The following is a 12251-nucleotide window of genomic DNA, read 5'->3' as shown; positions in this document are numbered from 1 at the left end:
CCAGGTGGTTGCTCCATATATACCTCCTCCACAAGGTCACCATGAAGGAAAGCATTTTTTATGTCAAGGTGAAACAGAGGTCAATCATACAACTGTGAGGGAGATTAGCACACGAACAGAGCCTATCTTAGCCACCGGAGAGAATGTCTCCATGTAGTCCACTCCATACAACTATGAGTAACCTTTAGCAACAAGTCTGACCTTCAGACGCTCTACACTACCATCTAGCAAGTATTTAACAGTATACACCCATTTACAGCCCACAACATGCTTATCAGGTGGGAGAGTAGTGAGCTCCCACGTTTGAGTATGTTGAAGAGTAGAGAGTTCCTCCTCCATTACCTGCCACCATCCAGGTGTACCAAGAGCTTCTTGGACATTGTTAGGTATGGAAATAGATGACAAAAGTGAAACAAACTAACGATGTGAGGTGGAAAAGCGAGATAATGAAACAAAATTAGAAATGGGATGGAGAGTAGAACTGCGTTTACCTTTCCGTAAGGCAATGGGTAGGTCAAGTTCTGAGGGTTCAGCAACATGAGCCATGATAGGATCCACAGATAAGGTAGAATTTGGAGGAGGGGCCGGTGTCATTTGATGTGTATACACTTGCCGGATCAGTGGTCGTTCAGTAGTGATCTGCACTGGATGAGGTGATGAGTCTACTCCAACAGGAACATCCGGAATTGGATCACTGACAGGAAGAGGAAGAGGAAGTAAGGGTGGAGACGAAGGTGCTTCAGGTCCTAAGAAGAAGGGGACAGACTCAAAAAAGATGACATCAGGACAGACATAGCACTTTCGAGTAATGGGATTATAACACTTGTACCCTTTTTGAGTCCAAGAGTAGCCAAGAAAGACATATTTAATGGAGCGTGCATCTAACTTGTCTATTTCAGGATTCAGATTGTGGACAAAGAACACACAGCCAAAGACACGAGGAGTTAATGGAAATGGAGATAAAGTAGGGAACAAGATAGAGAAGGGCGACCGACCATGAAGAATGAAGAAGGGCATCCGATTATTGAGGAAAACATGCAATGAGTACAGCATCACTCCAAAACCATTTAGGAACATTCATATGATGAAGAATAGACCGAGTAGTTTCAAGGAGATGACGGTTCTTTCGTTCAGCCACCCCATTTTGTTGAGGAGTGGATGCACATGAGGTTTGATGAATAATGCCATGCAGTTCTAAATACTGTTGAAATGAAGTAAGAAAGTATTCACAACCATTATTTGAACGAAGGACTTTGATTTGAACACCAAATTGTGTATGTATTTCAGCATGGAATTTTTGAAAAATGGAAAATAATTCACTTCTTCCTTTCATTAAGTAAATCCATGTCATCCTTGAACAATCATCAAGAAAAGAGACAAAATACTTGTACCCATTATAAGACTCTATTTTGATCGGGCCCCAAACATCAGAATGAACCAAAGAAAAAGCACTCAACATACGACTTTCAACTCTAGGACTGAAGGAAACACGACGATGTTTCCCAAACTGACATGACTCACTGTAAAACTGACAAATGACTCAAAGACGGAACTGAAGGGATGAGAGATCCATCGTATGGACGCCCAAATCTTGCGGAATAAAGGGGCGAATTTCAAAAATTTTTCTCTCCCTTTCAATTGGGAATCGCATTCCCTATTTAGAAAATCATATTTTCAAGGATCAATCTTGAACCATAAACTGAACCAGATTTGAACCAAAAGGAGTAGGAGAGGATTATACCTGATACGGAGAAATAATATCTCCCAACGAAGGTGTTCACGCCAAAGCAATGATCCAAAGACTGCTCCCATTGAAGATGGCGCAGTGTAGGATGGAGCAGAATCAGCAGTGTTCTCCAAGAACTCTGCCCTTCGCAAGAAACAACAGGATGGCACGTGATCACTGCTTCCTGTCAAATCTTTCTCAAAGAACTGATGTCAAGATCGAATCTTGACTTCTCCCACAACTGGAGATCGAACTGGATGACTGGCGGCTGCAGGACGGAAGCGGCAACAAAGATCTTTGCAAGGATTGCAGAAATCTTTCTTTTGTGATTTCAGCTTTGAAGAGAATGTGAATATCTGATTCTTCTTAAGGCTGTCGCCCCCTCCTTCTTTTGTAAACCCAAAGGATCAGCTCCTAATCCAATTACGAGCTGCTTATCCAAATCATATTTGGATCAGACCTCTCTTTAGGTGATAAGGATAAACCCTTATCTTATCAGTAGATTAGATCAGCCTTCTCCTAACCTCATTAGGAGGTTTCTAGATCTAAATCATATTCAGATCTAGACTCTCTTTGTGAATAGGGTTAAGACCCTATCCTATCTGCTGATCCATCTCAGAACTCGCCCATATTTAACTTGTTAAATAAGTCCAGTTCGAAATGGGCTTTAGGCTCATTAAGCTTATGTGCTCACTTAACCTTCCTAACTGCTGCCCAGTTGGGCTTCCTTGTATGGCATGGGACCCAAGCATTGATCTACACATCAGCTGAAGGGATGAGAGATCCATCCTATGGACGCCCAAAGATTGCGGAATAAGGGGCGAATTTCAAAAAATTTATCTCTCCCTTCAATTGGGAATCGTATTCCCTATTTAAAAAATCATATTTTCAATGATCAATCTTGAACCATAAACTGAACCAGATCTGAACCAAAAGGAGTGGGAGAGGATTATACCTGATACAGAGAAGTACTATCTCCCAATGGAGGTGTTCACGCCCAAGGAAGGATCCAAAATCTGCTCCCACTGAAGATGGCGCAGTGAAGGATGGAGCAGAATCAACAACGTTCTTCAAAAGAACTTGACCCTTCGCAAGAATCAACTGGACGGCTTGTGAGTACAGCTCCAACCAATCTTTTCCCAAAAGATTGAGATCAAGATCAAATCTTGATTGCTCCCAAGAACTGGAGATCGAACTGAAGGAATGGCAATGGCCGGAAGGTGGCGGCAAGAGAGAATTCGCAGTATGCAGGAAATCTCTCAATCTCTCTTTCTTTAAGAGAAGAATGTTGTTGATTATTTTAAAAGGCTGCCGCCCCCTTTCCCTTTTATAATCTCAAAGGGATCAGCTCCTAATCAGATTAGGAGTTGCTAATCCAAATCATATTTGGGTTAGAAGTCCCTTAGTGATAAGGGATAATCCTTATCTTATCTGCAGATCAGATCAGCTATCTCCTAATATAATTAGGAGGTTTCCAGATCTAAATCTCATTTAGATCTTGGACTCTTTGAGTGGATAGGGTCTAAGCCCAATCCTTTTAGCTGACCCACTTTAGAATTCGCCCACTTTAAATGACTGATCAAATCAGTCCAGTTCGAAATGGGCTTAAGGCCCATTTAAGGTTATGTACTCAAAAAGCCTTCCAAACTGCTGCCCAGTTGGGCTTCTTTGTATGGCGTGGGACCCAAGCATTGATCTACACATCAACCACATGGGTTCAGCCCAGCCTTTGTTACAAGGCCTGGCCGAATGCACTGCTGAAGACAGTGTACCCCCTGAAACCCATCAAATGGGCTCTATGGGCCCAACACTTACACTAAGTGGTCCCTAGGCCAAGCCACCTTGTAACACCCAGGGACTGTGGGCAGATGCAAGATTAGCCCATCAGGTGTTATCCTCAATGGTCTTACACTTAACCTCTTAGCCCATAATGATCATACACTGCCCGACAAGAGAGGACCTCTCCCTCGGCTGCAAGGAACAGTGTTGCACTCTCCACTCATATGGATCCCGGGAATTAAAACCTTCTTGCAAACATTTTAGAAACCATAATATATATACTTTTATATCTTATATAAAATATATTTTGCAAAACAAATCTCAACGATTGAAATCGGCTGCCGACAGTCTTGGTTTCCATCAGTGAGAGTGCATCCCCGATCATTATCTTTGTCCGACAAAGGGGCTGATCCTATCACTATGATCACCCACTCAGATGAATTCTCGGACTGTCCCAACATACCCAGGTTTTGACCCCCGCTAAGGATCTCACTGATTGGTACATCAAAGATAGCCCAATCCGACACCTAGTGCAGTATCATAATCGAGTCTAGGGGTCGGGTGTAACTTTCCAGTTTTGCCCATCAATCTCCAAGGTCCAGGGCAATACTAGAAATCTGGTCCAGTTCAAAGATTCAATTAATCCTACACTGTATGTGCCTAGGGTCTCACCCTGGCAACTGAGACAGGCCACCCCAACCGACTTGGTGGCACCATAGTGTCAGCCTTGTCAGGATAGGTCTCCCCAGACCGACCCACTGGCTGTGAACATTCTAAACTAACACGAGTCTCATTAAGTGTCCAGTTTAAGGGGTATTACACGGGAACATACCAAGGGAACATGAATCAAATATGTATCTTTATTCATTTACAATAAACTCATAAAGTACATCATTCTGATTGAAGCTAAGGGCATACAAAACTGTCTAACATTAGCCACATGGGTTCGGCCCAGCCTTTGTTACAAGGCCTGGCTGAATACACTGTTATGGACAGTGCACCCCCTGAAACCCATCAAATGGACTCTATGGGCCCAACACTTACCCTAAGTGGTCCCTGGGCCAAGCCACCTTGTAAACCCAGGGACTGTGGGCAGATGCAAGATTAGCACATCAGGTATTATCCTCAATGGTCTTACACTTAACCTCTCAGCCCATAATGATCATACACTGCCCGACCAGAGAGGACCTCTCCCTCGGCTGCAAGGAATAGTGTTGCACTCTTTGCTTATGTGGATCCCGGGAATTAAAACCTTCTTGCAAACATTTTAGAAACCATAATATATATACTTTTATATCTCATATAAAATATACTTTGCAAAACAAATCTCAACGATTGAAATCGGCTGCCGGCGGTCTTGGTTTCCATTAGTGAGTGCATCCCCGATCATTACCTTTGTCCAACAAAGGGGCTGATCCTATCACTATGATCACCCACTCAGATGAATTCTTAGACTGTCCCAACATACCCAGGTTTTGACCCCCGCTAAGGATCTCACTGATTGGTACAACAAAGACAGCCCAATCCGACACCTAGTGCAGTATCATAATCGAGTGTAGGGGTCGAGTGTAACTTTCCAGTTTTGCCCATCAATCTCCAAGGTCCAGGGCAATACTGGAAATCTGGTCCAGTTCATAGATTTAATTAATCCTACACTATATGTGCCTAGGGTCTCACCCTGGCAGTTGAGACACACCACCCCAACCGACTTGGTGGCACCACAGTGTCAGCCTTATCAAGATAGGTTTCCCCAGACCGACCCACTGGTTGTGAACATTCTAAACTAACACGAGTTTCATTAAGTGTCCTGTTTAAGGGTATTACACAGAAACATACCAAGGGAACATGAATCAAATATGCACTTTTATTCATTTACAATAAACTCATAAAGTACATCATTCTGATTGAAGCTAAGGGCATACAACTGTCTAATAGGAACTAATATCTTGAGTGCCTTGAGAGAAGGATGTCCCAGTCGGCAATGTCACTGTAGAGGAGTAAGTGAAGTCTGAAGAGCAATTAATGATCCACCACCATCAAGATAATACAATCCACCAACTTCATGCCCCCCACCAATCTTCTTCCCCGTCTTGAAATACTGAAAAACACAAGAGGAAGGAAGGAAGGTAACAAAACAGTTAAGAGTCTTGGTTAATTTACTAACAGATATAAGATTGAATGGAAACTTAGGTACATATAGAACAAATGATAAACAAAGAGAAGCCATGTCAACATTACCAACACCACAGATGGAAGATGAAGAGCCATTGGCAAGTGTAACAATTTGTGATGTGGATATTTCAAAAAGAGAAGAGAACACACCTAGAGTCCCGGTCATGTGATCAGAGGCTCCAGAGTCAATAATCCCGAGAGAGGTTTTAGATGACATGCAAGCAATACCTGAGTGGGCAAGAGTAGCAGTGGTATGCTGTGAAGTGGTTTGAAGGAACTATTCATACTCACCACGCAGTACACTCACCACCTCCCTCCCAAAAGCAGATGTAGATGTAGAAGGAGTTAGGTCTGCCTGTTTACTATCACTGATATCAACCTCACCAGCTACAGCATGATTAGCCCATTTAGAGGGAGGGCCATGTAGATCATAACAGAAATTCACCGTTTGTCCTTCCCTGCCACAGTGAGTACACTTCCTTGTAGAGTTACTCTTTCCTTTGCCACGGCCTCCCCCGGAGTCACGACCACCACCCCAGTCAAACATGGAACTTCCACGGCCTCCTCGGGAGGCATGTCCTCCCCCTCTTGTACCATGTCCACTTCCTCTAGTTGTCACAAGTGCTGATCTATCAGACTGTGTGGGATTCTCTGTCTGTTCCAAAGAAATCCTACGAAGCCGAGAAAATACTTCCTCAAGAGTAGGAAGGGTAGAGCCCCCTAATATTTGGGCTCTAACTGGTTCATACTCTGATTTCAACCCCACTAAGAATCTTGTAACATCTAGTTGTTCCCTCTGCTGTTGCTGAACTTTAACATCTGGAGTGAGGGGATGATAGACATTGAGTTCATTTCTTATAATCTTCATGTAAGCATAGTACTCCTCTAGGGTTTTATTTCCTTGTTGCAAATCAAAGTATTCCTGATAAAGTTGATATACTTTTGTAGTATTATCTTGTCCAGAATATAGCTTCTTAGCATGTTCCCATATATCCTTAGTCGTATCTAGGAACATGAAGTTGGCACTAATTTTGGGTTCCATAATATTCCATAGTTAGGTCATGATTTGAGCATCCTCTTGTTCCCAATCATCAAACCCTGGAGAGTCAACCGGTGGTTTATCTTCTTTTACATGCTTCACTTTCCTCTTTGCCTTGAGGAAAACTTCCACTGATTTGGCTCATGGAACATAGTTCTCCCCATTCAGTTTAATTGAAGTCATCTGTACACCTAGGTAGTCAGAGGAGACCACCACACTAGGTTTCTGATCATTATATCCATCTCCCATTGCTGCCATGGTACTCTTTCACCGTTGCCTCTAACCTGAATTCTCAGCTACAAACTGAGTGTTGTTATTAAGAGTTTGATGTTCCAGCACCTATAGCAGCCCTTAAACACAATAATAGGTACTCAAGCCTTGTTCTTGTTCACACTACTACTGATTTCACAACACCACGAACCACATAAACATCAATTCAACACTTACTAATCACATGCAAGCCCTCTTACAACCACTCAATAAAAAACTATGCATCACAAGCACCACCACATAGTCATATCTGTTACACTCAGTACAGACCTGTTTAACGCCTTTAAGAGGGCACTACACGACCACAAGGAACTCGGCTAGGTCACTGCATTACACTTTACACCACTCGGCCAATTACAGAAGTCCTTACACCACTATGCAACTTACAGCAGCCCCTACACCATTCGGCTACTGTACACACAACCCGTTCTTGGGATTTTCTCCAAGAACTAGGGCAACAATAAACCTAGTTCCCTAGGTTCTAATCAGTACTAGCAGGTTCTTGAAGATTTTCTACCCAGAAATACCAACAACACAAGGAGAAGAAATAACCAACCTTCTTTTGAGAGTCTCAACCAACCATTCACTGCTGAGGTCGTTTCATGAACTGAAGTAGGTCAGGAACATGGCTCTGATACCATGTTTCGACTGCTGCTACAGTAACCCGAACCACCAAGGGGAAGAGGAAGAAGAGGAAGAAGAAGAGAAGAAGAAGAAGGAAAAGAAGGGACTGTCAAATCTGACAGGTAAACCCTATCAGTCAACCCCTTAATAGTAATTAGTCTCTAATAATTTCTACAAAGACTAAACTGCCCTTACTTAAGTGTGGGGCAGAGTGTCTCTAATAAAACTGCCACATAAGCATACAACTTAACAAAGATAAGATGACTAAACTACCCTTATTCGGCTCACTTTAACACATCCAAAAGAGAGTTGCTTCTCAAGAAGTTTGTCATCCTTATATAGCCTGGGATATGCAGCTTGCTGATGTTATTAGCAATAGGAGTATTCCAGTCATTGAAACCTTTTATTTTTGTTTAGTATAAATATCTATATATGGGGCAGCATAACAAATTAGATTTATGCACCCTTTCTCAATAGCAGAGTTTGCTTATAGCAACTCAGTAAAAAGACCTACAAGAATGAGTCCATTTGAAGTGGTGACTAGTATTCAGCCTAAGCAGCCAATAGACTTAGTTATCTTACCACCAGATACACGTACTAGCATTGAAGCAGAAGCATTTTCTAGGAACATAAGAGAGATACATGATGATGTTAGGAGAAAAAATGAATTGAGTAGTGATTTATACAAAGCTAGAGCTGATATTCATCGATAGTTGGTAAATTATCAACAAGGAAACATGGTTATGGTACGTATACAACCAGAGCATCTTCCTAAAGGTGTGTACAAGAAGCTCCACTCAAAGAGTGCATGTCCTTACAAAATCACCAAGATAACAAGTTCTAATGTCAATGTTCTAGAGTTTCCAGATGACAATGGGAATTAGTCATACCTTCAATGTTGAGGACTTGATTCCTTACCATGGACAGGTGCATTCTTTTAAGCCTCCTTAACTATACTGCCAACCATTGCAGCTCCAAATGACATTCCATGGGATGTTTTAGATAAGGAAATAACATCTACTACTACAGGAGGGGTTCATTATGAAAGGTACCAAATCTTTATTGTCTCAACCCAAATCTTTATGAAAGGTACCCGAATCACTGCTGAAGACTTTCATTGTCTCAACCCAGATCTTTATGAAAGGTACCATGCTTTTAACTTGTCGGGGTCAAGTTCTTTCAAGTTGGGGAGAGACAATAGGAATCGGTCAGCACCCTTGAAGACTTATTCTAGAAAGAAGGCCTTACAACAGGTCTTGATATGAAATAGTGATTGTACTTGGGATTTGGATTGAATTGAACACCATGGGTATTTTTGTCATTTTACAATTTGTTTTGTAGTGTCCAATAATAGGATTGTGTTGTCTATTTATAGTTTGTTTATGATTAAAATATCAAAGTCATTGCAAAAGTAGGATTAGAGTTATTGAGTTTTCTTTGATTTGAAATAGGATATGATAGCTTAGTTTGAGTCCTACTAGGATTATTGAGTCTAACAGTTTGACTCCTAGGACTATTATGAGTTTAACAGTTTTGAAGTTTATTGAGTTTTCTTTAGCTTATGCTAACTATGGTGAGTGATTCCCATGTCCTAGAATGATTCTAGGCACCCTCTTAGTGTTCCCAGGTATTCTTTATCTTCTTTCTCTCCCCATTTTCTCTTTTATTCCTTCAAAAAACCATTACAGCTATCAATTGCCATAAAATTCTGATCAAAGAAGATTGTTCAACATTCTCTAAGGACTAGAATTGAACTGGTCATACATCACTCCCTCTTTTGAAAATTGATCATCACACACCACGTTGTTATTAATTATGCCATTTTTCAGGGCCTGCATAAATGACATACCATCTGTCTTCCCTCCTATTCCCAAACTACTATAATGGCCATTAGACTCTAATCCATTTTGAGTCTTAGGCTTTTGTTTTTCCAAAACTGTATAAGTCTCCTTGCCTTGCGCCCCACGTAAGGTTGCCAATTTTGTCTCTTTGTCTTCCTCCCTTCTCTCCTCCCTCCACAATTGCACTTCAATGGAAGTCGCCAACCACACTGGATAGGAGTAACCATTGATTACTACCTCCACTCTTGTTTGGATCTCCTCAGATTTTACCCCACTAAATGGAGATCAAACCCAAACCAACCATCTAAAGGGGCATTGCAGATGGAGGCTATTGACTGAAACAAATCTTCCTTCCAAAGACCAAAGATGAAAGGGCAGACCCAACATTCTAACAACAATATCCCCAACTCCAAGATTTATTGTATTTGATAAAGGACACCACTTCAAGACTGTAGAAACATCTCCATTCAACTGAAAGTTCAAAACATTCACTGTGTCTTTGTCTACATTCAACTGAAAGGCATCATCAGTTTAAGTTCCCAGAGGATTATTTCAGCAAGTCTTCTCCAGCTAGTGGAGAAGAGGTCTTGACCCACATACTTTCTTCCCCACTTTTCCCTGCCGCTAGAGGTTATCAACTTGCTCTTTCCACTTGCCTTTCCAACTATCAGAAACTCCTGTTCAATAGGCTCCTAACTGCAAACTGTTAGTTTTGTTGAATTCTTAGTCTATGCAACTTTTGCCCGAACCAAGAATTCACCAAGTAATCTTGCAACCTTTGCCATCCTTTATCCTTCCTACCATGTCGGAAGCACAATAGCTGCATCTTTTTCTGCCCAAAATGTTCATAGAGTGCAATGAAGGACACTTTGGTATTCTTTTTGCATTCTATCACATACCTTTTCCCTCCTATACCAAGCTCTTTCTAGTTGGGTTGATTACCTTTTGAGCTCACTTCAAACACAAAGTCCCTAATCAATTCAATAGCTTCAAATCCTTCAATCAGTACCACAGCCTTCTTTGCTTCTCTAACTTCAAGCTCATCAGCCTTTTGATTCTAATTTCTTCAAACAAGAATTCTTTTGCTTCAAACTCTACCACTCACTTCCACTTTGCTTCTTCCACAAAACTCTCATCTTCTATTTCTTGAAGATCCCCACATCAAAATATTTCGATCAAACAATGCTGAGGAATATTTTAAGGACCTTCATATTTTGAGAGATTTGGGGTTGTGCATCAGAGTTATTCTGCTTGTACTCCAGAGCAAAATGGAAAGGCAGAGAGAAAGAATCGACATGTTGTTGAAGTACCCGGGATCATTCTTTTTGCCTCCCATGTTCTAGTGACATTTTGGGGTGGCGTAGTCATGACAACTACCTATCTTATTAACCGCATGCCTTTTCAAGTCTTGGGGTTCAAATCCCCCTTTGTTGTTCTGTTCCCTAAGGGTAAAGTATTTTCTATTCCTTTGTGTCTTTGGTTTAACATGATATGACCATGTTCCCATATCTCATAGACATAAATTTGAAGCCAAGGTTCATAAGTGTATTTTTCTAGGGTATGCCTCCACATGGAAGGATTAATGCAACTTTAATCCCACCAGTGGCACCTGCTTTTTTTCCATGGATGTCACCTTTGTAAGTCACTTCCTTTTTATGGTCATTCTCCTAAGGGGGAGCGTTTTATTGAGTTTACTTCACAACTTCCTCTTCCATCTCCTGTTAACCTTGGGATTGAATCCCCTATAGTTCCTTTTATCCCATTGGCAAAATCCTCCTCATCTCCCAGTTCTCCCATTCCTGCTCCTCCACCTATTAGTCCTCTAGTTTTCACTACTCATCCTATTGTTTAGAGGTGGTACCAAAGACAAAGGTTACAGCATGAACACATTGTTGCCCCATCTAAAATTGAGCCTCAAACACTCCTAACTCTTGAAGAGAGGACAAGTCCTTTACCACCTGCTCCAACTTCCTTCCCAGACTTGGACCTATCTAAAGCTATGACAAAGGGTAAGAGAAAATGTATAACAAATTGTGTCTCCAAACTCCTTTCTTATAGGATGTTGTCACCATCTTATTATTCTTTCCTAGCCTCTATTTCCTCTCAACCTATAATCAAGTTAGTTACAAAGGCCTTTTTTAAGCCAAAATGAAGGGAGGCTATGTGAATAGAAATAGAAGCACTTAGCAAAAATAATACCTAGGATATTATAGATTTGCCTAGGAAGGAACCAGTGGGATATAAGTGTGTGTTCACCATCAAGTATCATGTTAGCGGTAACATTGAGATGTATAAGGATTGGCTAGTAGGCAAGGGTTATACCAAGGTATATGGAGTTGATTATATGGAGACCTTCTCACTAGTTGCCAAATATGTGAGTTCTGACCAGCCATTATATCAGTTTGACGGTAAGAAGGCCTTCTTAAATAGGAACTTGACTGAAGAGGTTTATACGTCACTTCCTCTAGGCATGTATGGTAAGGAAATGCAGGGCAAGGTGTGCAAATTGAAAAAATCCCTTTATGACCTCAAGCAATCCCCATGAGCTTGGTTGGACATATTCAAAGCTGCACATATTGAGTTTGGCTATATACAAACACAACCTGACCATACCTTGTTTGTTAAGAGAAGTACTTCCTTATCATTTATGATGATGATATTGTGGTTACAGGCAAAATGATACAAAGGATGTTTAGGCATTCAAGAACTTTCTTAAATCAGAATTTAAAATTATAGATTTAGGGAAGTTAAGATATTTCTTGTGAATTGAAGTTGCCAAGTCTAAAGATGGCATCTTTAT

The 12251-nt window shown here is 41.2% G+C and overlaps 1 protein-coding gene across 4 annotated transcripts in view; it reads right to left on the bottom strand.

Annotated features, from left to right (window-relative positions):
• Positions 1-12251, bottom strand: part of LOC104587523 (disease resistance protein RPV1) — a 55444-nt gene that overhangs the window by 18622 nt on the left and 24571 nt on the right. Inside the window, exon 5 of one of the 4 annotated variants that reach the window (XM_088896703.1) lies at positions 5403-5603. The exons of the other annotated variants lie outside the window; for them this stretch is intronic. Coding sequence (XP_088752829.1) covers positions 5490-5603 — 114 coding nt within the window. The 3' untranslated portion in view covers positions 5403-5489. Of the gene's footprint in view, positions 1-5402; positions 5604-12251 lie in introns of those variants that run through there. 4 annotated transcript variants of the gene reach the window in all.

Source organism: Nelumbo nucifera, chromosome 1 (genome assembly GCF_055504915.1).
Source record: "Nelumbo nucifera cultivar China Antique chromosome 1, China Antique-T2T, whole genome shotgun sequence".
Taxonomy (NCBI): Eukaryota; Viridiplantae; Streptophyta; class Magnoliopsida; order Proteales; family Nelumbonaceae; genus Nelumbo; species Nelumbo nucifera.
Note: the sequence above shows the minus strand (reverse complement) of the source record. Positions and strands in the feature narration are given on the sequence as shown.